This window comes from Taudactylus pleione, unplaced genomic scaffold (genome assembly GCF_031769625.1).
Source record: "Taudactylus pleione unplaced genomic scaffold, aTauple2 ptg000609l, whole genome shotgun sequence".
In the NCBI taxonomy this organism is placed as follows: Eukaryota; Metazoa; Chordata; class Amphibia; order Anura; family Myobatrachidae; genus Taudactylus; species Taudactylus pleione.
Window position 1 is genome coordinate 8,852,607 of NW_028285011.1, and position 27,649 is coordinate 8,880,255.

Below are 27,649 nucleotides of genomic sequence, written 5' to 3' on the forward strand. Positions count from 1 at the left end.
TGCCCCTTATACAGTGCCCCAGTAGTAGTCTCCCCTATGCAGTGCCCTCAGTAGTGGTCCTCCCTATGCAGTGCCCCCAGTAGTAGTCCTCCCTATGCAGTGCCCCCAGTCCCAACTATGCAGTGCCCCTATATAGTGCCCCCAGTAATAGTCCCCACTATGCAGTGCCCCAAGTTGTGGTCCCCCCTAAAATACCTGAATCCCTGCTCCTCCGTCCGCTCCTCCGTCCTTCCGGGCCAGCCTGCTCTGCACTATGAGACAAACGTTATGATGCCTCTCCCATCACCCACTGCAGGAGCCGGAAGATGGAGCTCTAGCCTGGCTCCAGCAGTGGGCGCAGCAGTCAATGAGAGTGTGTCTGACTCTCACTGGCTGCCAAAACAAACACACTGCCGTTGGGGTGCCTCTGGTCGGCTGGGTACCCCAGTGCTTGAAAGTGATAGTCAATCCTTTATGGGATATGCTGAGGAAACTATCTACAGAAGGTGATATATAAGATCATAGTACAACACTTAACAACTTCAGGGCTACAGACCCCCTTCCCCCCTCAGTAAAATCCACAACCCGCAGGGTCTGCCTAGCAGTGGCAGTGGCTTCCCATTGAAAGTGCTCTCTGCTAAACACAGCCAAACTGGCAGTTCATGGGGATGGTGTTTCCTCCCCCTGGGACTGCCAGTTCAGACTGCAATAGCAGAGAGCGCTTCCACTCCCCTGCTGTTACAGCAGCTCTTACTAGCTTCTAGGGCTTCCAGCTGATGCAGTCCCTAGAAGCCATCAAGTTTGCTATTTTCTGCTCATGCATGGGATTGTGTTCCTGCGCTTGCGCACAATTATGTGGAGAAAGGGGATGCCAAGCGGCTTTAACATTTATTGTAATACAGAGTGTTTTAAGGACTGGCTATATATTATCTCCTAGATACATGGGATGCTGTTTAGGCTCTGTTTGTTTGTATTAGAATTTTATGACTTGCATTTGGTGCATACATGCCAACCCTCCCAGTTTTCGCGGGAGGCTCCCGATTTTTCGGGTAACCCCCCCACACCCCCAGAAGGGTAGGCACTTCTCCGGCATTCTGCCCACTTCCTAGTGAAGTGGGTAGAATGGGGAGAATTTCTGCGGCGATCACGGGTCCCCGTGTAGGGGGCGGGGCTTAATGGCACGATTCTCAGTGAATCGCGTCATTTAACCCCGCCCCCTACTTAAATTTAAGCCAATCGCGGCAATTTGCGGCAAAGGTGGCAGGGCTTAATGACGTGACCCATCAGGCCCCGCCCCCATTATTGCCCACCTTTTTTTCTGCTACCAAGGCTTCTCCCTGGGAGGAGAAGCCAATGGTAGGCAACTATGATTTGGTGTGGGGTGAGGTTATTGGGGGTGGGGTGCACTCAGTTACTACACATGTATGCTTCACTATAGATTTGGTAGGGCACAGGCTGCAGTCTGTTTCAAGGCTGCATACAGAGTCAGTGCTAGGTTTTTCGGCACCCCCCCTGCAAACTATAAATTTGCGTCCTCCTACAAATATGTCCGCTTGACGTGTTTCTTTACAATGTTTCATATTTTGAATTATAGGGCCTGATTCAGAGCCGCTCGTAAGCGGCCGCTCGTTCGCTCCAAGCGATGTTTGCCCAACTGCGCATGCGCACGGATCGTTATACGCATGCGCGAACCAGTCTGTGCGGTCGATATTCATGTGCTCGCAAAATAGCGAATGCCTGATAATTTGAGTGACAGAAAGAGGCGTATGTGGGTGGTAACAGGGGAAGGTGCTTGAAAACAGGGAGTGGAGATCCGATCGCAGGCGTGCTTAAGGTCAAAACGGGCGTTTTATGGGTGTGCATAATTAAAACAGCAGCGTCATTGAGCACGTCACTGGGTTATTTTATAGTCAGAACTGCTCGCAAAATTGTGGTAGCAAAAACCAACCACAAGAATAGCGAGCAGCTCATACCCTGGTCGATGTACTCGATTAATCTAATAAATAGCGGACATGACGTAGGATGCGAGCGGCCAGGGGGCGTAGTTATCCAAAAAACGACCGCAAGTTTTGTTCGCTCGTTCAGACATAGAGGCGTGAACAGACCGCAAAGAGCGAACGGTTCATTTGAATAGCCACCCCTATTTTCGGGACGAACGACCGCAAATAGCGTCCGGCTCTGAATCAGGCCCATAATGTACAATGTATTGTAAAATTAGTGGTTTGACTCCTGTTCTGTACTCACCTAGTTTATTCCTCTAATAAAAAGATGTTAAAAAAAATGCATCCCCCTGTTTTACCTTTTACCATTCTATACACTTTGGCCGCACCACCCTAGTTACAGCCTTGCTCTCCTCCTTTGTGTATACAGAGTAGAGGATAACAGGGAGAGGTAGTGGGTGATGAGAAAAGGCAGAGGGTGACGCTGGCGAGAGGCAGTGGATGACGGGGAAAGGCAGAAGGTGACAGTGAGTGATAGAGGGTGACAGGGAGAGGGTGAAAGAAGGGAGAAGTGACAGGGAGAGGATGACAGCCTGGAAAAGGCAGTGGCTTACAGTCAGTGGGAAAATGCATTATTAAAAAAAAATCGTAACATAGCAAAAAGAAATCTAAGCTTACATCACAATCACCTGACTCCAATCGGTCAAAGAACAGCGAGAGAAGGTCCTCTCCATGTGTGAATATCTACAATGCACAAAATAATATGTTTATGACATGGAGAGGGTGATAGACAGTGGGTAATGGGAAGAGGCAGTGGGTGATGGGCAGAGGGTGATAGTGGAGGTAGAGGGTAACAGAGAGAAAAGGAGAGAGAGCGTGATGGGGAGAGGTTGACAGGAGAGAGAGAAGTGACAGGGAAAGGGAAGAGGGTGATTGGCAGGAAAAGTCAGTAAGTGACAGTCAGTAGGAAACTACATTAATAAGAATAAAAAATAGAGCAAAAAAAGAAATCTAAAGCCGAGTACACACTAGATGATGTGTGTACCCAGCAACGGCAGATATGACAGCACAATATATCAGGCAGTCTGTACACACTGCACCATCAGGTGTACAACCAACCGATACACTGTTCGTTCCCCTGTCACATTCAGAAGCATGATTTTGGCCGCCGGATCTTGAGCTCTGTCTGCACTGCAGGGAAATCTGAAGATGTGATAAATGAAGCAGGGAGCGCACAGTAGTGCGTACACACTGGATGATGTGGACAATTTGTTGTTACGATCTGCCTCAAAACGACAAGTGCTCCAATATATAGTGTGTACCCAGCTTAAGCTTACCTCACAATCACTTGACTCCAATGAGTCGGCCAAAGAGCAGCGATAGAAGGTCCTCACCGTGCAGCAATACCTACAGGGCACAAGATAATATTTGAATTATAATCAATATATTAAATAGGGTTGGGTACGGGATGCTGGTGTTCGGGATCCCGGGAAATAAGAATCCTGATGCCGGCATCCCAACCAGGTTACAATCCTGATGCTTACAGGTAAGTAAGCCTAACCTAACCATCCCTCCCATCAGCCTAATCCTCCCTCCCCACAGTGCCTAAACCTAATCCTCCCCCCTCCCAGTGCCTAAACCTAATCCTCCCCCCCCCCCAGTGCCTAAACCTAATCTTCCCCCCTGTTCCTAAACCTCCCCCCTCCCAGTGCCTAAACCTAACTCCCCCCTCCCAGTGCCTAAACCTAACTCCCCCCTCCCAGTGCCTAAACCTAACTCCCCCCTCCCAGTGCCTAAACTGAACTCCCCCCCGCAGCCTAAACCTAACCCACCATTTAGTGCCTACTCCGATCCTCTAATTCTAACCCTCCACCTTACCAGAGTACTTACCTTCGGGATGGCAGCGCCAGTATTCTGATAAGTGCCGGGATTCCGGCATCTGTTTCTGACCGCCAGAATCCTCGCGATCGGGATTATGACCACATCCCTAATAAATAATATATTTCATATTTTAAATGAAATATATGCTGTGCATATTGCATTTAAAATATGAAATATATTGTTTATTATATTAATACACATATACCCCGTCCCACCCTCTACTATTATCTATAAGCCAATATATTTTTACTTCATTATATATTACCTTATTAACCCTGCGTTGGGCACAGCTGGCCTGACAGACGCCACAAAGCTGTTTTCGCTCACCTCTCCGCCCCAAGGGGATGCAGGGACCTGTTCCTCCTAGTACCTTCCTATCTCTAGGTGCTGTTTGAAACTGCCCTAGTCAGTTTTCCCGCCGCCTGCGTGGAGTGCAGTAGTGACTTTCCTGGCCTCTCACGCTCATTGGCCCAAACTCGTCCGACTTTTGAAGGTACGCATTTCTTTTTATTTTCTCACAATTTTGTGTATTTTATGAATGAAAATTACAAAGGTTGTGGGTATTTTGTGGAAATATGTAGGTTTGTCCAGGGTGGACTCTTAGCCACACCGCGCCTCTTAAAATTTTGTATTTTTTGTTTTACTCGCTTTAGGGTTAATAAATGTGGTTTTGTGAATCAGATTTCCATATATTCTCTTTGTACATCCTAATGAAGGTCACTGATCATTTTAAGAGCATTAGAATTGAGTTAATTAGGTGCTAATGAAAATTTTATAACAGGCGCCTGCGCCCGAACCTGGGAGTCCCAGAGGTGTGCCTGACGCAGGGTTAAATAGTTATATTATAAACATTTAAAATAAAACACTTACCTTTTTCTGCAACTGTGTGCTTCTTCTCTCTTCACTCTTTTTCAATTTCTTGATGCTCCTCTTCGGCTGGGCTCTATTTCATTCTAGTCCCGACCTGTTATGAGAGGGGAGGGGAAGAAATGGAGCAGAGGGGAGAGGAGAGATAGAAGACAGCACTGGAGGTGGGGAGGGGAGGAGATCCAGGTCAGGTGGGGAAGGAAGCCAAGTCAGGTAGGGAGGGGAGGAGAGCCAGGTCAGGTGGGGAAGGAAGCCAGGTCAGGTGGGGAAGGAAGGAGAGCCAGGTGAGGTGGGGAGGGGAGCCAGGTGAGGTGGGGAGGGGAGGGGAGGAGAGCCAGGTCAGGTGGGGAGGGGACTCGGGAGGACGGGACCCAGCAGAGGAAAAAGGGCAGCAGTGCCGCCGCAGAAGAGCTGCTGAGGCTCATCCAGCTGCCTGGCTGTCATTCAGTTTGACAGTACAGGCAGAGGGGAGGAAGGGGAGGACCTGGACATACAAGATCGGCGGTGCCGCCCACCGGGGGTGTTGAGGAGCCGTTCAGCCAGGCAGGAACAAGCTGCGGTCCAGCGGAGGTGTTAAGGAGCTGCTCGCCGAGCCTGCCTGTCATTCAACAGCAGGTAAGGCTCAGCTCAGCAAGGAGGAACGGGCAGGGGAAGAAGGGGATCCCCGGCTAGGAGGAGGGGAACGTCTCTGTAGCAACAGAAGACTCAGAAGCACTGCAGGGAGAGCGCCTCTCCAGCCTGGCGCATCCCTGCAATTCAGGATCTGCTGAGCGGGGTTGCGCCTGCCCTGGCTGCATAGGTTTTAATTTCAAAGTTTTTTTTTTCTAAGTGGTATTACATGAACAGCATCATTGAAAGAGTTAGACAGAAGGACAACATTTAAAAATACATTTCTACAACTGGTAACCGATTAAAAAGGATCTTCTGAGCTTCTGGACACCCTGCAAATCAGCCACCTGCTGTCATTATAACCTGGACACACCTTTTGCCAACACCCTGCTTCAGCATTATAAGCAACTACTCCATCCATGACAGCTTCATCTCCAACATAGCCATCACCAAATCCTGGATTTACCCATCTGACACCAAGGGGCGTTTCTAGAGAGGAGGGGGCCCGTGTGCAGTCTCCAACATGGGCCCCCTCCTCTCTGCCCGGCGGCCGGCAGCGCACTGAGCTGTGCGCGGCCAGCGCTGGAGTAATAGACTCTGGGTACTAGAGTGTGCCCAAAGTCTACAGTGTATTCACAGGTCACCGGGAAAATGGCTGCGGCGGCCATTTCCCTGTACTGCGCATACGACGGGAAAATGGCCGCCACTGCAATTTTCCAGTCGTTTTACAGCGCCGCACGCCCGCGCCGACTTGGGACTTCGGAGAGGTAAGTAATATTATGGGTGCAGGATGTGTGGTGCGGGGCTCCCCTGGACCCAGGGGCCCGTGTTCCCCGCTCACCCTGCACCCATTATAGATACGCCCCTGCTGACACCACTTGTCCTGCAGCTATCTCCTTTGGGGGCCTCACATTGTCTCACATACCCTGATAGCTGTGTCCTGATATCAGAGGTCTATTTAATTACATATTACATCTATATTGTATGTGATCAGAATGTGATGTTATTCTTTGCATAGTGTTTCACAGGTTTTATGAATTTTAGTTATTAAAGTATTATTTATAATTTATCCAGTGATAGATAACCGTATTGATGAGCTTTTTCAATATAATATCCAGCAGTTTTCTCTCCTCTCAATTTTGGTACTTTGATATCAGGCCTATTCACCTGATATCAATATCTTAAAAACATATTGTGCCACATTTTCTGTAATTCTTATTGCCAAAGGGGGTGATATAGCAGTGCATGCTAATGCACTGCTGACCGCAGATTTCTGATGGTCGGTAATCTGCACAAGTGCCAGACCCAGGTACTGTACATGCATACCTCTCAACATGAGCCTCTCCAGGATGGACACAATGCTCTGGTCCTGGACTGCCCTGTCTAGCTAAACCAAAGAGAAAAAGATAATTCCTTTGTGGGGCACTCACTGAGTTTCATACTATTTTTTGATGTACATGCAGTCACCACATTGTTGAGGTTCAATAGGGTAAGAGAGGTATAATAAGTAATACATAGTTTTAGGAGTTCATATCTCTTTATATAGTTTTTATTTTCCTATTTAATGGATTAGGTATTTTGATGTAGTGTGTATGTATTTGCATCGGTGTGAATCTGCTTATATGATTGTCGATCTATTACATATAAATAATGGAGCATAATCCTTCTATGGGTTTGTGTGTGTGACCAGTGGGAGAGCTGACAGGCACTTCTGTCTGGGTACCAGTAGAGAGATACGAGATCTGACCAATAGGGGAGCTGACAGTCTGCTCTTATTGGTCTAGATAGTAGTCCCGCAATATGAATGATGGTGATTGGCTATTGCGGATAACCATCAAACTGAATGAGACTCTGTTTGGCCAGTGAATCCAATAAAGGAACTGTCAGCCTGCGATACGGGTTGATCCTATGATTAAGCAGTTGTAGCGAAATGCGTGCCAGGAGACACGTGGTGCACGCTGTCCCGTGTGTATTCATTTTATATGTGTTATATGTTTGTGTTTGTTTAACCACCATGAAAGAATGAACATACCTAATAAAGCGCAATATTGTATTTGAACTCTGTCAATATTATATAAACCTGTGAATCACCCAAAGATATTTATGATATTGATTCTTTATATATTATAACATCTATCATAAGCCGCTGGTTTCAGACGGCACTTGAAGGAATACTAATAAACTTCCTTTTATTGCTGGGATTATGTGGATGTATCTGGTCTAATCATATTACATGATAGATGATTGCACCTACATTAGTATATCAGTGGGTGTAATTTATTCCAGACACTTTTGCAAGAGGTGACTTAATTCTGGCATAATTAGGAGTTTACCTATGGGTACTCAATAGTGGCAGTCTATTATCATCTTTATTACTACTATACACCTGATAATTCAGATGTATTGGAGATTGTGATAACGAGTATTATTCACATTCCATCCAAGAAAATATTTTTCATGATTATAAAGGTACATGCTAATGTCTCATGGACCCTTGGGACATTATCCAATTTATCATGAGATAAGTGAATAATGATTATGTCCCCATTGTTACAGACACCTAGATATATGACCATTTAGAGGTAGTATAATAGCATATAATAAATACAGAGTACAATTTGGTGGCAACACAATTTTATTAGTATGATTTTTGTTTTTGTATTGTAATATTATATTCCGCGGACTACTTCTAAAACTTTTTTATCAATAGTACTAATAAAAGTTACATTTTAAAATTGCATGACAATTCCTCAATTCAATTAATATTATTACTATCAATTGATCCAGATTTTTAGTCCGTGAGTGCCCCAAAAAGGAGTTATCTTTTTCTCTTTGGTTTAGCTAGATTGTGATACATATTCCTGGGTGCACCTCCTTTCAAAATAGTAGTGAAACTTGAAAGACATTATGTCCACCACATGATATGGTTTATGATATTTGTTAGGATAAGGAAGGACTTAAAATATATACGTTTATTTATATAATAATATCTGTGCGGGTAAACTCCCCCCTTTCTGCCTGGACTGCCCTGGTAAGAGCTGGGGCTGCAGCGCAGTCCAAAATTCAAATAGGGGAGCCACACCAACGGTCATTTCACACACTGCCAAACATCACTGGCTGGGACTCACTGGCAGTTGGTGTGACTCCCCTATTTGAATTTTGGACTGTACGGCAGCCCCACCTCTGGAGCCTCCACCAATCATAAATTACCAGGCGGTCGGAGTGGAAAGGCCAGGCCTTCGTCAACTGGTTGAGATTTCCTGGCCACTTTTACTCATCTGTGGTGGCCGGTTTGCATTACCCCATGGGATCACAGATGATATGATGCTACATCCTTGGATGCAGCTCAGATCAGTAATGCATGCAGGAGGCGTGATGCCTCCTGCTGCATTCCCATATTAGAGTTATCGCAGCTGCTACTATGTTAGCAGCCGTGGTAGCAAGTTCAGAGCTAATAGAGCCCTTCTATTATACAGTTCTGGCACAGAATACAGCAGGGGATAATCAAGCTCCTGTCCCTTTAGCCAATCTAGCTGAATGTATGTGCTGTTCATGTGCATCCAACTGGGGAAGTTTAACATTATTTCCAGGACAGTGGGTAGTGGTCATCTCTCTGTTTATGAGGCTGCCCGGGGCAGGCCTGGTTCTACCATTAGGCAGCTGCCTAGGTTCCAGGACCTGACGGGCACCACTGAGTGACCAACACCATTCGCCTTCCTCCCTGTTGTGGTCAGAATGAAGATGATGCTGATAGGCCAGTGTCTTAAGAGTTAATGCTGGCCCAACTGCTACATGCTCACAGAGTGCCATGGGCGATCCTTCCTGCTGCCTTGTCTTATAATTGAATCATATGACCAGGAGCACAGGAAGAAGGGTACAGATTACCTGAAAGCCGGTTACTGTCTGGTGACTATCAAGTGTTTTTTTTTTTTTCAATTATTGACCATATCCAAGGAAAACAACATGACTGCAGTGCAACTACTGCAGGAATGCCTCTACAGGCGCCAATCAGTTAACACCACCCGAAGATGACAATAACCTAAGGTTAATGTCGCACATTTTGGAGTTTAGTACATACAGGCCAGAATACAGTCCCATTTGAGAATAATAGGGACTGCGGAAGGAAGCACTAATTAGTCTTTTGTAGAAGATATCTGGAATATCTCCTGCATTAGGATATTGTTACATATTGTAGCCCCGATACCTAAAATTATGCGGAAAAATGTGATTCATTACTGGATAAATCAGACCAAAGAAATAAAAAAAAGTGTCTGTTGCTGACTTATTGCAACAAGTTGTTTTTATTTTGCTCTTTGTGAAATCTAAAATTTGGCACACCCTCTCTAGAAATACTGTGTTTGCCCCTGGACAGCAGTGGAACCTGGACAACTACTGCACCCGATATCAGTACATCAGACATCAGTACGTCTGGACTGCAGCCTAATTGGCTCTTCCTTTGAAATATACTAACATTCACTTTGGAGCGAGTAACTTGAGGACCTCAATCAAGTGACAATAGCTTGTTTAGATTGCATAGTATAAATTACAGTATTGGGAAGCAAAAATCATCTGGCAGCATTTAAAAATAGTGGTTAAAACATTAAAACATATATTAACATTAGAAGTGCCATCTAATATAACTTATAATGGTGAGAGGGGGTGCCATGTGTGTTTAACCTTTATTTTCAGTTAGATTGGTGCAGAATCAACACTCGTTACTGCTCTTCAACTGCAGATCCAAGAGAGAAGACAGACCTTGAAGTAACTGGATTACACGTTCTTGCTTGGTCCCCTGCTTGTCTCTGTGCAACATTCCTGCAGATTAGTGTAGTCTGTGCAGTGTATAGTGTAAGTAGTGACTCTCTCTCTCTCTCTCTCCTCCCGTATATCATACAGCACTAATACCGATGCCCTCCGATTAGTAATTCCTAGGTTGGAGTCCCAAAGACAATCTCACTTGCAGCGGCACTTGGCGTAATAGCCACACAAGAAGGGAGGCACAGCTTTCAACGTTTCCATGTTGTAATGTAATATTACATCGTCATCGGGGTATGTATATATATATATATATATATATATATATATATATATATATATATAATATTATATATTAGTATAGCATAGAACAAACTTTGCTTAATAATGTACTGTATAATAATGTACATTATATTATATTGTTGATGAAGTTATATATGTATTATTATTATTAGTTACCTTTCAATTCAATTTAAAGGCACTCAGCTTGCAGCCTGTTGCCTCTATAAGGATGCACTGACTTGTATTTAATATGTACTTTTAATCACCCTGTTTTATGTTGAAAAGATGATGATTCCCCACATTCTTTAGCTTCTATTTTCTTTATAAGGGAGAGGTGAGAGGAGAAGTCTTTAAACATTTTGCTAAGGTGCCCAATAATTTCTAGTTACACAGAAATGTATAGACTATAGCAGCACAATGTACTTTTCCATGGGCTCTATTTAACATGTTAATTAGTTGTGGCCTCCTGGCCGCACGCATAGCTGTGGGTGACCACCCACAGCTATTGCGAGCGGCCAGGATGATGGTCGCGATGGTCAAGACCATCGCGACCAATGGGCTTGCGACGAGACCCTTGTGGTAGGGTCTCATGGCTGCAATCCCCAGAGAGCTTCTGGCTCTAATAGAGCCGGAAGCTCTCTCATTGACATCACTGGTGATGTCAGTGGGGCCGCCCACAAACGGCAGGCGTTTGCTTGGGAACGCCTCCGTTTGTGAAGCCTACCCCTCGGCCACGCCTACAAAACGGGGCGAGCTGTCGATCAACATCGACAGCCACCCCTTTTGTAGTGAGCCACGGAGCGAGTGGTTTTTGCGCTCGCTCCGGGGCTCGCGTACGCCGCGCGTGCGCACTGGGCCACCATCGACATGCTTGCGAGCGGGTCTGAATCAGGCCCTACAGTCAGGTGCATAAATATTGGGACGTTGACAGAATTTTCATATTTTGACCTCTATTCACCACCACAATGGTCACACAATCCTGTGTCCTGAATGTGGAAAAGATATATAAATGTCAATTAGACAAAAGCAGCAAGAAAACATATATTATTGACATATTAAATACATTTCAGTTGTGCTCTGTTAAACAAGCTATAGATATGTTAGTCCATGGATATTTACAAGCAGTGCTTTTTTCTGATTGTACTCAAGGTAAATTTGATTTCTTACTGTATACAGTCAGGTCCATAAATATTGGGACATTGACAGAATTTTCATATTTTGTCCTCTATTCACCACCACAATGGCTTTGAAATTAAACAAAATGTGCTTTAACTGCAGACTTTCAGATTTAATTTGAGGATAATTACATCCAAATCAGGTGAACGGTGTAGGAATTACAACGGTTTCTATATGTGCCTCCCACTTTTTAAGGGGCCAAAAGTAATGGGACAAACTAAACAATCCTAAATCTAACTTTCGCTTTTTAATACTTTGCTGCAAATCCTTTGCAGGCAATTACAGCCTGAAGTCTGGAACGCATAGACATCACCAGACGCTGAGTTTCATTCCTGGCGATGCTCTGCCAGGCCTCCACTGCAAAAGTCTTCAGTTCCTGCTTGTTCTTGGGGCATTTTCCCTTCAGTTTTGTCTTCATCAAGTGAAATGCATGCTCAATCGTATTCAGGTCACCCCTTAGTGCCTAACCCTAAACCCCCCAGGTGGTGCCTGAACCTAACCCCCCCTGCCTGGAGCCTATCCCTAAGTCCCCCCTCCCACAGTCTAACCATAACACCCCCCGGGGTGCCTAAACCCAAGTCCCCCCCCCAAGGTGTACTTACGATCGGGATGCCGTCTGCTGGGATCCAGACGTCGGCATCCTGAGTCATGTCGGGATATCGGCGCCGGTGTTCGGGATTCAGATGCCGAAGTTCCGGCAGATGGCATCCCACTTGTCGGGATGCTCACCGCATCCCATTACACCTGTGATATCCCTGTGTCTTATGTTACCTGCACTTCTGCCAGATTACAATAAATCTAAGAACTAGTTAAGCATATCACATGTGGTCTAACCACCACCAGCACCAACACCTGCGTTACACAAACTATGCCATCAGCATATTGGCCAATACAAGTTTACCTGGGTTTAGCTCCATATCTGGAGGGCTACTACACTAAGCACAATCCGCTATGTATATTTGTCATAGTACACTCTGGGCCTGATTCAGACGCGCTTGCGAGCGCACAGCCGCGCCTCTGAGTTTTTGTCAAGGGGTCCCCACAAACTAATCTATGTCACTTGGATGCCCAATGTTTTTTGCAACCCCTATGTATTGCCTTCGTTTGATTCTTTCCTTACCTCTATGCTGGTTTCTTTGAAGAAATTGAGCCTCCCTAGGCAGACAGTGAGTGGCTCTCTGTCTATGGGACTTCTGTGCAGGGACTTGGTGGAGTTGGAACTAGTTCCACCTACCATTAAAGGTGACGGAACTCAGGCCCTGATTCAGAGCCGGACGCTCTGACAGAGCGCTTGCTCTGAATCAGGGCCGTCCTTCTCTTTTTTTAGAGCGGCCTCCTGGCCGCTCGCATAGCTGTGGGTGACCACCCACAGCTATAGCGAGCAGCCAAAAAGATGGTCGCGATGGTCAAGACCATCACGACCATCGGGCTTGCGACGAGACCCTTGTGGTAGGGTCTCGTTGCCGCAAGTCCTGGAGTGCTTTTGGCTCTATCAGAGCCGAGAGCACTCCCACTGACATCACTTGTGATGTCAGTGGGGCCGGCCTCAGATGGTAGGTGTTCTCATGGGAACGCCTCTGTCTGGCCGGCCACGCCCCCCGGCACGCCCACCAAATGGGGCGTGCTGTCACTCACCATCGACAGCACGCCCCCTTTGTAGCGAGACCCATAGCGACGGCTTGCCCGTCGCTATCCGGGTCTCGCGCATGCGCACGACGGAGCCAGGTCCATCATGCGCATGTGCACTGGCCCAACATCGACCCGCTTGTGAGCGCTCAGCGCTCGCCAGCTGGTCTGAATTAGGCCCCCAGTTCCACCCCGTTCCTAGTACATACGCGTCCTAGTGTGTACCCACCTTTAGAGACAGGTCAGACTTCACTCAGAAAAAAACAACAAAATAGCCGCATGCACTTGAAAGGAACTCCAATCAAAATAATAATAAATGAATAAATAGATATATAGACAATACCCCGCTGCTGTTGACAACTGGTGGCAAACTCCCAAAAACTGAAAGTAATTCACAATTCAACAGCGCAGTTTGGCATATTTGTGATTACTTAGTATTAAGACATACCCACTGCGCTGTTGTATCGTGTATTACTTTCAGACTTCACTCAGAAGCTGCGTGGCTGCCCGATCTGTGTTGATGTTCCTGATATTTACACCACTGGTGCACGCCGTTGGATGGATATGAGAAGGCAGCAGTGAGCGTCCCTATGCTCGGGTAAGATTTGGAAGACATTGGCATATTTTCGCAAATGTTATCTATAAGTGATCGCAGTTGCAATTGCACTAGCGTAAATCTCAGACTCAGGCCCTTAAGGGGCCCATCCACTAGCAGAAATAGAAATGACTTCACGATTACGACATTGTAATCATGCTGTCGTTTCACAGTCTGTGCTGTGCCTGCACTGAGGCATCAGTCGTTCAGTGTAGGTACATCAATCATCCCTTAACATGCTCAATCTGAGGTTATCGTCAGGTTGACCAGCATGTTTGGCCGATGGTTGATGTCAGAAACGACCAGTGGGACCGCTGGTCATTTCCGACATTTACATCCCCAATGTTTGCCCGATTACTGAACTATTGCACGACTACGATGTTATAAACGTGCAATCGCTCTATGTAATCGGGTAGTGGATACCCGGCATTAGTCTGTTTCTGCTGTTACACTGGTTGCTATTAAATTGCTTATCTTCTCTGACACTCAGATTTTTAGCATAATTATCAATGCTGAAAGAGCTGATTGATGCACTGCTGACTTTTAAGGTTAAAATTTACTAATTGCCTGCAGGGGCGCCAAGAGAGGGGGAGGGGCAGGTACAATTTACCCAGGCCCGGGCTTCCAGAGGGGCCAGGCATTGTCCCCCCTCCCTCCTCTTTCCCTCGCAGCAGCCCGTGCTGGGATACAGTGGGAGATTGCTCGCAGCTGCCACAGCAATCTCCTATACCTGAGGTAGGGAGCGATCACACTGATCGCTCCCCCCCTGGCCTTGCACCGGGCTGAGGGGCTTACATCACCCCCTCCCCAGCGTGTAGCGGCGCTGCAAAAGTGTTTATTTTATCTCAAGGGGGCGTGGCCATGCCGCCCACGATTAGGCCATGCCCGCTCTTTACCTGGGCCCGGCGGCGCTCTCTACGGCCCTGATTGCCTGTCTTAACGTTAGCTCACTTGGGCATTGTGTCTGTGTGTGAAGTCTGCTTGTTTGACGCTACTCATTTTACAATTCTTCCTTGCCACCTGCCCTGACCTCTTCTTGTTCTAAGCATTAATTGTCTGCCATCCATAGTGACACCTGTTTGTTTAGGTTTTTCCTTTTCTGCCACCCATCATAATCTCAACGGTTCTGTTATGAACCTGCCCATTTTGGATTGCATGTAACAATACCTGCTGTTTGTATTACTTGTGATTGTGTACCTGGCATATTTAGTTGTCTCTGCTCAGGTACCTAGTCTATTCTTTTCATTTTATATGGATCAATCTATTATAAACCTATACTATATAGAGGGCAACTCAGTATCCATGAGCACATAGTACTGTATAGTAAATAGGGGCTGCTATAATTGACGACTGGACGCAATTGTACAGGTTTATCATGAGCTGGTGGCGTATATTACATAATGTCCTTTTAAGAATATATTTGCCACAAAAACACAGTTTAATATAGATTTGTACTTTGTGTAGTTACAGTCCTTGGCACTCAGCTATATCGCACTGTTTCCCACAGCATATCCTGCCAGGTGGCTGTGGCAATGTAGTAGAGCACTGTAGTTCAGTAAAGCATTCAAATACTTATAGAACTTGAAAGTAATTACTGGATTGAGCAAAGGAAAATAAAAAAACATTTGGGCACTGATGGAGTGATTGGATTATATGAAATCACAAACTATCCTTGCAATCAGACTAAAGCTGGGTACACACTAGACCAGTGGTTCTCAAACTGTGCGCCGCAGCACCCTGGGGTACCTGCATGCAGGTCCGACATGTGATATCATCAGCGGGGGCCATGCAGCATGGCACCTCGCTGTCACGCCGTCGCTCCCGGCATCGGCAACTGTGTACGCACTTGCCGATGCCGGCACTCCCACCGGGACCCGCCGCATGAGACATGAGGCTGGGTACACATCGTTAAGTGTGTACCCAGCAGTGGCAGCTCCACAAATTCAGTCCACAATTCAAATAGGGAAACCACACCAACTGCCATTTCAAATGCTGCCAAACATCGGGCGGTATTCATTTAGTTTTGCACCCGCGATAAAGTTCTGCCTACCGGACTTTTCGCCTAAATCGCGTCTTTTGGCCTCGGAAGCTTATTGTGAGCATCCCCGCTATTCGCTGTATTCAATTCCAAAAGAAGCAAAAGCGGCGACACACGAAGTCAGAACAAGCGAAAACTGGTGTCTGATTCGGGGAAATCAGCCTGAACCCCCCAAAAAGATGCAGAAACATTGGGGATCAATTTAGTAGTGCCCGATTAATCCTAATAAAACTGTTTGGGGTACTTAAGTTGGTACAATTGCCTCTAATTAGCGTCTTTGCACAAGTGGTGAAGAATGCCATAAAGCAGTTTTTTTTGGTGAAAATAAGTAGTCCTGACAAATTTGGGGTACTTGAAAATGGGTGCTAGCATATTTTAAAGTTGCTAAAGTGAAGTTTAAATTAAAAGCAAACACCTGCAAACAAAAAACTCCTCCCCCATACTTGCAGACCCCCAAACAGTCAATTTCGCTAGTTTTTAAGTTTGTACCCCCACTTTGAACTGTTTCACCCCCAAATTTAAATTACTTTTTTTGGGTGTTCCTCACTTTTTTAATAGATTTTTTGATGCAGTTATCCTTTGGGGGCTATTCCAAGGGGTCAGAGTGGTTTCCCCTCCTTTGCTCCCCAAAATAACAAAAATGCATTTCTTTTCTCCTTCTATTCAGAGTCGAATCTTTTTCGCCTATTACATTGCATGGAGTTTCTGCGTACACGAAAAGCATTTGGAATTGAATACGGAGATGTTTCCTACTGGCGAAAAGTCGCAATCGGCTATACTTTTTCGCGGATCTCGGCTTTTTGCTTCTAAGTGAATACGACCCATAGATGACTGGGACTCACTGGCGGTTGGTGTGCCTCCCCTATTTGTATTATGGACTGTACTGCAGCTCCACCCCTGGAGCCGCCACTGGTACCCAGCATTACTTTACAGAATGTTATTAGTTCCAAAACTGAAAGGAAGCATGGGATAGTCCTTGGCTGAGATACTTACATGCTGCATTCTTGGGGTTTCTGCTTCAAATCATCATAGGAGCTCTGCAAATACTATATCTAGGATTCAATGAATTACATTATATTAGTATACCTAATCATTAAATGCGCTAGACAGTTTTACATTTATCAAGACAGAACAGGGACAACTGACCCATGTTAACCTTTAAACATATAATCAAATGAGTTAGGCTGTGTTAATACTCAAGTGTTAAAATAAATAGTTGTTAAGTGGATTAGTAACTCCGAGCCATACTCATACAACTATGACAGCGCTAGTCTCCATCTGTATGTCCTTACTGTAAATATTTATTAGAGAGGTATGACTTTAGCTGACAAGCAAATGTTTATATTCCATTAGTAAGTGTGGAAAATTACGGAATCCAGAATAGATGTGTTGATAATTAATTGATTTTAAATGATAAAATAATATACAACAGTGTGAGGTGCTTATAGATATTACAGTAATGAAATAAGTCCTAGAAGGAATCTATTATCTAAACATATATTTCCTGTTAAAATGGACAGAAAAATGCATGATGTGGTAGCTTCACCTAACAGTCCTACTGAAATAAGGAATCAAATCTCCTCTTCCTGTAACAGCATGTCTTGGATATTTTCTTTTCTGATTACACTTTCATCTCCTCTCTGGGAAAAATGTGAAATATTCCAAATCATTGATGGTCTTAACAAAAAAGAAGTTCAGAGTAATCATGTGGAACAATTGGCTCAGTGTTACATGCAAGGGAATTAATTTGCTGAAATATACAAGTATGCACAAAAAATATATATATATACAAGTTCAAGATGTTAGCTATTTATTTGCAGGAAACCAGGACAGCAGACAGCATATAGAGTACAGACTGTATACCATCATTTGGATATAGCTTACTTTTGAAAACCCTTAAAATAAAAGATTTCAGGCCTGTCTTTACGCAATTCTATCTATGTATAGGTCTCACATTTATTTTAATTTTATTTATTTATTTTTTAAGCAAACTGTGCATGCATTGGACCTGTATTTGCAACTTAGAGCAAGTAACACCTCCAAAAATGCCCAAGATCATTATTGGACTATACTACCTGAACCTGAACTACCACCCACATATACTTGCCCCAGACAGATCTGACATAATGGCAGGATGAGGTCAATAAATCATTGCTTAAATCATTTCCTCCTAAGGAGACCACCAACCATCCTGAGGCTCCCTACTATCATAGTGAAATATAGTCTGACAACTGAGATTGAAGTAATTAAAAGTTTTACTTAAAGTGTTCATAATTTAATTATAACAGCATGCAAGCCAGCTCTGTATGTATCACAGCATGGGCATGCCCAACGTAGGCTTCAATCCGAAAAACTAACATAACTCACTCGATATTTTTTCACTTCAAACTATCTAGGCTAATACGTATTCATAACTATAGCACGTCACTACAATTCTGAGACATCGACAGATATCAGCCTTTAAAGAGATATGCCTCAATTACAAATATCTCATTATGTAAAACTGCATGTCTATGATTGGTCTTATTGGCTTATTTTTCTTGGAAGTGGTCAGTCATCATCTTTTAGCTTAGTGCATATTAATTTGTTTATCCTTAGTGCCAACGCTAGTTGTTCTCAGCCTTGGGTATTATCATCTTGTGGTTGAGAAAATCCTTGGCAGACACCCGCGTGCTAACAATAACAATTCAGTAGCTGCATCAGAAAAGATAATATTTTAATTTGTTGCAGAAATAAACCTGCTTGTTAACATTCCATAATGATTGCATCAGCTAAATGTTAAATAGAAGCCATCTATGCCTGTTTTTTTAAATCAAATAATATTTCTAAGTTCTTAATATATTCTCTTATAATATAATGACTAAAGCTGGGTACACACTGACAGATACATTGGGCGATCAATTGATCGGCCAATATATCTGCTGCACGTCGGCCAGTGTGTACCCGCGATATGTCGGTGAATGTCGTCGTTCGCCGACATATCTGTTCATCAGCTGTGCAGCACAGCCAATGCAATATGTCTGCAGACATATCTGTCCATCGGCAGGTGTGTAAGAGCGGTCGGGAGACTGCCCGTACACACACAGCGGCAGCCGAGAGGAGGGGGCGGGACATGCCCCCGACCCACCCACCTCCCTCCAGGTCACGCCCCCCGGCTGCCGGGACCCGAGGGCAGAAGCAAATGATGACCATTCAGTGTGTATGAACGACCATCATCTGTATCAGCGGCTACTGCGCCCAAGGGGAACCGGAGCGCAGACAAGGACCAGGAGGCTACATACTCATAGCGGCACACGATTGTGCCAAACAAACACTAAAGAAGCTATCCGCACAGCAGGAAGAGGTAGGAGGTGCATGTACCTAAAGACTTTTTTCACAGAATCTGCTACAGTGAATCAAACACAGCAACCATCATCAGCTGTTACTGTATTCTTAACATAGACATGAACCAATACATATGGCTACAGAAGTAAATATGATTACCGTTTGAACCAAAGTTCTGCACCATTTCAGCTGACTTTCTATTTTTCTGTTTTTTATTATTTTCACTTTTAACTCTATTTTTTAATTTGTCCCATCTTAATACTCCATTTTGTTATTGTCCTATAGACAGACATCTGTTCAATACAACTGAAATAGCTCCATTGTATTGTATATACTGTATTTTACGTTTCTGTAAATTTTTCATATTAACATGTATTTTTTCCATATGTGACATGTTTTAGTTTAAACTGTATTAAACAATGTATAACTTTATTCACTTTATCGAATCATTATATATTGCGCTGACAAATAGACACACTACCACATCTCTCATTTCTCTCTTGGTGATATCGGGAAACCACCAGTGTCTATAGCTGCAACATTAGTCCACGTAACCCATTCACCTCATTCCTAAGTAGCGCACTATCACCACCAAACCTTTATAATATCTGCAGATCATTCCATCTGCAGATATACTGTATGTGTCAGGTGTGTACCCACCTTTATAAAGTACAAATGCCACACATATACCGTAATGTTAATGTTCGCATTGGTGTCCTTGGAATTGCCAGCCCCTCAACTTTGCTTTGGCTTGGTACCAATTTGTCTTGAATAGCATTTTTCAAGCTGACCACAACTAATTAAATAACAAAGAAAGTTTATTCTATACAAGTTGAAATGTCAAGGTAAAACACCAGGATTTGTAACACTATAATTCAACTTTAATTCTGCTTTGCTTATCTGTCCTAGCAGTGATGCAATATTTTATATTACAGGTTGCGTCTCCCATATCCAAATATTCTGAAATACGGAATATGTTTAGCATGACTGAGATAGTGAAATCTTTGCTTTCTTATGGTTCAATGTACACAGACTTTGTTTCAGGCACAAAATTATAAAGGTGTATATGAAACATAAATGAATTTCATGTACAGTATGTAAGTACACAAACTTTTTTTGATACGTAAAATTATTAAAAATATTGTATAAAATGATCTGTGATATCTCCTGCTTTACCTTCTTGATGAATGGCCCGGACACTTAATTTCTACAATTGCAGGTGAAAATGTTCATTTGCTTTTGTAGCAATCAAGTGATGATGAATAGACCCCATAGAAACTTAGAATTGTATTGCATAAAGCAGCAGTTCCAGCTAGTGTACCATGGTCCTGATTCAGCAAGAATCGCTGATCCGATCATGGCTGCAATCGTGCACGCTGCGAAAGTATGCTAATAATTGCTACTGCAAAGCACTCGCACGGACAACAGGCAGACGCCCACTTCCCCTCTCGCACATCCGTAACACCTTGCAATCCAGCTAACACATTGGTAACATCGAAGTACATCGGAGCCACTCGCACATTTAAGGCAGGTCTGACCCTACCACTAAATTGTTAACTTTCTTGCACGCAGTGATAGCTCAAGCTGCATATGCCATTGCAGTGGGTAATTTATGCACGCCCCCGCAACAGCGTTCAAACACACTGGCACACCTGCATTTCTCCGACCACCCCCCGTCACCTCCCCCAAATGGTGCTTCCTGTCAATCACTCTGCAATGGCTCCTCGTACTCACTGCGATCGCAGTCCCGATCACAGTGATGCACTCGCACTGCAATGTATACGCATGCGCAGTACGCAACACTCGACCATCTGCATACGCTTTAGTAGTTGCGATCCTTGCTGAATCAGGCCCCATAGTTTCTGTTTTTTGCCCCAAATGTGTTCATTTTTGTTTTTAAGAGTTTTATTTTTTAGATTTCACATCTAAAGCTGCGTATCCACTTGCCAATTTTAATGACTGATTGAATGATAATGATAACGTTCATTAATCGTGCATGAATCGGGCACTAAAATGTTGGAAACGACCAGTGATGCGCTCTCCCGCTGGTCGTTTCCGACATCAACCATCACCTGAACATGCCTGTCAATCTTCCGATAACGACAGATTGGCCATGGTCGGGGATGAGGGAGGGTGCCTACACTGAATGACATATCATTCAGTGTAGGCACTACAGGGGATCAGGAACGAATGTACGATTATGATGTCGTAATCGTACTGTCGTTCCAGAGTCGGGTAGTGGATGTGCGGCTTAAATTTTAGCAAGTCATATGTTCCCCTCATGCATTCTTGAATTATTTTAGTGCAACTCAACCACAGACTAATGGTATGGGAAACTAATTCACGTGTTGTTTACCCTTTCAGTAAAAAAGGTTCATCCTTATGTTACGTTTCAGTCTTCCTTCATTTTCAATGTGTGTTCCCTTCTACCATAAATCCTCCTATTAAAAAAGAAAATCCTGGGAGTACCTGTAAATATATCTCTGTTTTTTGTTACATCCTGGCGGTACATAATTTTTTATTGCCAACCTTCATATCGGCAGACCTGTAATGGCTTTTCGGCACCATGTTCCAGCCACGCCCCCTGACTGAATGATGTCATGAGATCATGTTTGTAAGGGGGTGCTGTACAGACTACCGACTGCATGTCTGGAGTGTCCAATGGACATTCCAGCAGTGACACTGACTGCAGGGTGCCATTCCAGGCACCCCGCCAGCCAGATGCAGGGACCGTGAGGTAGCGTTGGTGTGAGAGTGGTTATGGCCCTGCTGCAATGTCCCTTTCCTAGGTATTTGTTGATATTACATCACCAATTATTTTATATTTTGCCATGGCCTCCAGTGATGTACTTGATAAAATGTCTAAGCTTTATTTCTGGTGATCTGGCTGGAAGTTTGGAATGAAAATCAGTATCAGTGCCAGCTAATCACATGCTACCAATAGTCCATTGTGTTACAGGTCCTCTTTTATTAAATACAGCATATTGAAATGCTGGGTCAGACCAATGGCATGGTAATCAGGATGTATAATGTGATTATTGCAGCCACTGATACTTGTCTGCTTTATGCCAGCACTCTAGATAAGTGAAAGTGCTGGTGTGAAGCAGAAGGTTATCAGGGAAGGGCTGGAGATTGGTTTATCCTGAAAGGAATATACTGGGTACACTCTCTAGCCATCCCTCTCCCAGATATAGAGGTCTACCATAAGGGACTGATGATGAGTTGGTGTATACCTCTGCTAATAATGAACCAATATTGATTATTTGTATATTCACAAAAAAAGTGTACTCCAACATCCATATGCAGAACTACTGACTAGCACTTCATTATGATTAGAGAGGCTGGACAGGGGAGGGCAGGGGCGGAACCAGTACAGTGAGGGTGTGTTTGTTTGACTTAAACTGAGATAGAGATTGGCATTGGATATTTGCCATCAAATGATGGCTGGGCTTCTTCCATAGAATCTTGTAATACGATTGTAACTAGCCTTTGCATCAAAAGAATTTGATAGAGGAAACATTGCGATGGTTTGCAAATGAGCAAGAAGACTAGTTTGTGTATGCGCAGTAGTGACCTGCAGCAGTGCTTGATGTTAAAAGTCAGCATACTGGTTGAATTCAGCTGTATTTTAACACCATTTGATGGTGGGGACCATCAGAAAACCGCCATTAAATAATAAAACACAACCATTGAAACAAACATTGATGGTGTGGATTCATAAAGCATCAATGACCATCCTAGACTGAGCAGAGATACTCCTGTCAGCAGCTGTATCACTTGCATGCTTAATCCAAAAGCATGCTAATGATGATGATGATGCTTTTCCTCTGAAGCTGAAAGTTCACAGCAATCTATGGTATACAGGGCGCCAATGTTTTTGTTTTTTTATTGACACAAAGGCCCACAGAGCCTAGCCCCACCCCCACATTGCTAAGCCCCATCCTGTGCCATTATGTCCACCTCCTTGACTTGAATGGCTTTTTTCCAGGTTAGCATATATATATAATTGTTTATTGTTTAATGCATGCATTTTGGGCCTAAGATGGACGCTGTTTCAATGGTCACACTGGCCCCGGCAGTGTTGTTTGCCGGACATCCTGAGTAACCTGAGGGTTACTCAGATGTCTGATGGCCGCCCGATGTCCGGAGACCAGCCGTGTCTGAGGCATGTCAGTCCTTCTGCAAGGGAACGATAACCGCTCAATGCGCTTCGATGTTACAGATATTTACACAAGAAGGTCGACATAAAAATGGTCAACGTGGTCAAAAGGTCGACACAAAAATGGTTGACATACAAATGGTCGACACATTTGTTTTTTGTTTTCTAACCCTACCCTAAGTGCCTAAACCTAACCCTCCCTCCTGGTGCCTAACCCTAACCAACAGGGTAGGTGCTTGACCCTAATGTCAACCATTTTTGTGTCGACCTTTTGACACTGTCTATAATTTGTACCCGTCAACATTTTGTCCCTGTCAACATATTACCTGTTTAACATTAAGGGTAGGATGTACTAAGCATCGCATCCTGCTTGTCTTCAGGTACATACCGTGGTTAATTACCGTGGTATTTACCTAGAAATGTGATTTACATCGCAAAGGACAGCTCTCTCGATAGAGCTGTCCTTTGCGATGCCCCCAGACAGAGGGACTTCTGTGTTTAACATCCAGAAGTCCCTCTGGCATCCTTCTGCGCATGTGGGGGGTGATGGGAGGGATCCCTTTCAGGGTAAGCGTCCCGGTAGGAAGCCCATATGCTTCTATTAGTTTCTGGGGTTTTACCAGATTTTCCACTTTAGTACATCCCGGTGTTGGTGTCTATCTAGAAATTGTCGACCTTTTTAATGTCTATATATAGTCCTGATACCTAGTTACACAGGTAAGCAACGTTGTAGGCATGTAAGAAGGCAGCAGTGGGCGTCTTAATGCTGATGTGCTTTGGCATATTTTCCCAGCTGCATTGCGTACAAAATCGCAGCTGCGATTGCATTAGTGTCCATCTCTGAATCAGGCCCAAAGACACAGCGGCGATGCCCATCACATCCACCTCTGATCCTATGTGTCTGCCTCCTGCACACTGATTCATTCATACTCCGTATGAGCCACTTAGTATTCTATAGTTTTTAATAACAAAAAGTAATTTTTAAGCAATAAACAAAATAATAAAAGGTTTCATTTCTTATAGGCTAGGACCGGGCAACATTGAAAATGACTGAGCGATTTGACTGTCATTACTGCAAGGAGTCTCTGTTCGGCAAAAAGTACCTACTGAGGGAGGAGAATCCATATTGTGTAAAGTGCTATGAGAGTCTCTACTCCAACTCTTGTGAAGAATGCAAGAAACCCATTGGCTGTGATGGCAAGGTATGCTGAGTTTACTGGTTTATCTGCTGCTGCCAGTATGCAGTGTCTTTTAATTCCAAATAGATGTACTAGTAGTTGCTTCAGAATTAGTATCATGTTTTCATAGTACAGTATGTTGTTGCTACAGTCACTGCAAAGCACTACTATACTGTAGTCATACTGGACCTGTGGCTGACAATTTTGATGAACTGGCCACAGAAAATCTAAACTTAAACAATTGTCACATGATGCATGCTTTTCTGCCCCAGAAGCATATATGCCCATTTTACATCAGGCATACGTTACATACAATTACATTCTGGTTTTAACTATTTGTTGTAACTGCAAAATATACATTTGCCATTAAGTTTCAAAAACACATATAACACTTTTCAAGTACAGCTGGTGCAAAGGCAAACAATACAAAACAAAAGATAAAATACCCATACAGCAACATAATATAGTGCTTGTCACCGTCATAGGCACATGAGATACAGATTTTACAGATGTTTAAGTGTCTCGGGGGCCTATTCATCATAACTAAACTTTCCCTGGAGGTAATTAGGTTTAGAACTCGCATGGAGTTCTACCTAATTACCGGAGGAATTCATCATTCCTCCTCCATATAACTATCTATTCCGAAAAGCTGTCATTTTTGCGATGACAGCTTTCGGGAAATAGATAGTTATCCCAGCTTGCTCTAACTTATCACAGCTGTAGGCAGTGCTGAGCATGCGCGGTTACATCTGTAAAACCATCGCATGCGCAGCACTGCCTACAGATGCGGTAAGTTTGTGTCTCCCCCTCCGCTCACCTGCCCAAGCTCACCTTCTCCCCTTTCATCACTTAACTGCTCGTGCAGCAGCCTCCGGCTCCGTCTGCTATGCGGTCATGTGGTCCCCCAGCAGCACACAGTACTGTTTAGAAAAAAAAAAAATATATATATTTTTTTCAAAACTTTATTGTGTTCTGCTGGTAGAACACATGACCGCATAGCAGACGGAGCCAGAGGACGCACCAGAGCGCCGGAGGGAGATGTCAGGGAACCTGCACACGCTGACACAGGTAAGTGTTACCTGCTATTCGCCACCTCACAGTGGCGAATAGTAACTACATCAAATATCGAAAATACATAATTTTCGGAATTTGATGAATACCATAATTTCCATATCCCCATACTAATGTATGGGGAGTGTGGAAATTAACGCAGGGGGACTTAGCAATGAGATATCAGTGTTATCTCCTGTGCTAAGTATCTTCATGAATACTACAATAATGTTAATTAAGGAAAATGTCCTTAAAAACGTTATTTTAGTGTTGATGAATAGGCCCCTCTGTGCTGATCCTCTGTGCCTGTCAGTCAGGCAGAGGCATAGCACGCAGCCCCTTCTATCACTCAGGACCCGTTCTGCATATTCATCGCAGTCTCCAACCCCTGCTCGGCCCTGCTCCCTCCATGGCTGCCCCCCCTCTCCTCCCATAGCAGCTCTGGGCCTGATTCAGAGCCGGACGCTATTTGCTCTCGCTCGTTCTGAAAAAGGGGCCGGATATTTAAATAGAGGACTCGCTCTTTGCGGTCTGACGCCTCTATGTCTGAACGAGCGAACGAAACATGCGCTCGCTATTTTTTAAAAAACACCCCCTGGCCGCTCGCATCCTACGTCATCTCTGCTATTTATTAGATTAATCGAGTACATCGAAAGGCGTCTGAACTGGTCGCAGTGCTTGTGGTAGGATTTTCCTACCGCAATCATGCGAGCAGTTCAGGTTAAGAGACAACCAAGTGACGTGGTCGATGACGCTGCTTTGTTAATTATGCACACCCTTAAAACGCCCATTTTGACCGTTTGGCACGCCTGCATTCGGATCTCCACTCCCCGTTTTCAAGCACCTTCCCCTGTTACCACCCACAAACGCCTCATTCTGCCATTCAAATTAGCAGGCATTCGCCATTTTGCGAGCACACAATTTCCAACCGCAATGACTGGTTCGCGCATGCGTATTACAACCCATACGCATGCGCAGTTGTGCGAACATTGCTCGGAGCGAACGAGCGGCCGCTTACGAGCGGCTCTGAATCAGGCCCTCTGTCCCAATCCTCCACCATCGCTCCTCCCGCAAGAAGCTCCAGTCACAACACTCCCACTCTCATACTTACCCCAGTGGCTGGTCCTCCTCTCTTAAGTTTGTCCTATCTCCCCCGTAGTGGCCAGGTCTGCCGACAGCTCTGCCGGGCCCAGGTACAGGGAGGGGGCGTGGACAAATGAGGAGGTGTGGCCAAACCCTCCCCTTACAAAAGCAAAAATCAATATGCACGCGCGCCACACTGGGGGCAGAGGTGTCCGGGGGTGGGGGTGCATTCGCACCCCCGTCCAGCATATAATGCAGTGAGAGAGAGAACCTACTGCTGCTGCAACAGCCTCTCTCACTAGCCCAGCAAACAGCATGACAGCAGCATGTGTGCTGGGCTGGGGAGAGAGGCTGCTGCAGCAGCAGTCAGTCCTCTCTCTTCTTGCACGAACTTAACAGCGGAAGCCAGTTGCGCCCCTTCCTGCGGTGACAACCGATGCAGGGAGGGACAGAGTATGCGCGGCTAAGCCGCGCACCAGCGAAGAATGGCGTGGCCACAGTGGTGCAGCAGCATCCATGGGTCTGACTGTGTCTGAGCTCTCGAGGGATATATTTACTAAAGTGCTGGTTTTTAGAAGTGGAGATGTTGCCCATAGCAACCAATCAGATTTTACTTAACAGTTATCTAGCACCTTCTAGAAGATAATAGCTAGAATCTGATTGGTTGCTATTGGCAACATCTCCACTTCTAAAAACCCACACTTAGTAAATATACCCCATAGTATCAGCACTAGGCTGATGAGCTGCAGGTCTTACACGAATTGCCGGAGGGGGCAGTTTTCTCTCCCCCACTCCAGCAACAGAGATATAAATACATTTCAACGTTATTGCTTCCCCTGCTACGCCTTGATAAGAGGCGAAGTAGGAAGAGTTATATCAGCCACTATGGTTCATCTCCTCCTACGTGCTTTCAGGCCAAAATTATACCATACAAATAAGCTACGGAATGCAGGATGCTAGGAATGGTGAGAGCCCTAACGGAGACTTTTTTTTAAATGTGCAAAATAGACCCAACGTATCTACAGTATGTTGCAGCAATATCCCAGATTCTTATATCAATGTTTTCCTTAGATATAACATACTAGAGAGTATATGAAACATGTACCC

At 44.6% G+C, this 27,649-nt stretch overlaps 1 protein-coding gene across 3 annotated transcripts in view; it reads left to right on the top strand.

Moving 5' to 3' along the window:
• The window catches only part of FHL2 (four and a half LIM domains 2), a 95,228-nt gene that overhangs the window by 13,825 nt on the left and 53,754 nt on the right, over nucleotides 1-27,649 (top strand). For all 3 annotated transcript variants that reach the window (XM_088454159.1, XM_088454158.1, XM_088454157.1), the window contains exon 2: nucleotides 24,255-24,433. In XM_088454159.1, coding sequence (XP_088310285.1) covers nucleotides 24,278-24,433 — 156 coding nt within the window. In that variant the 5' untranslated portion in view covers nucleotides 24,255-24,277. The remainder of the gene's footprint in view (nucleotides 1-24,254; nucleotides 24,434-27,649) is intronic.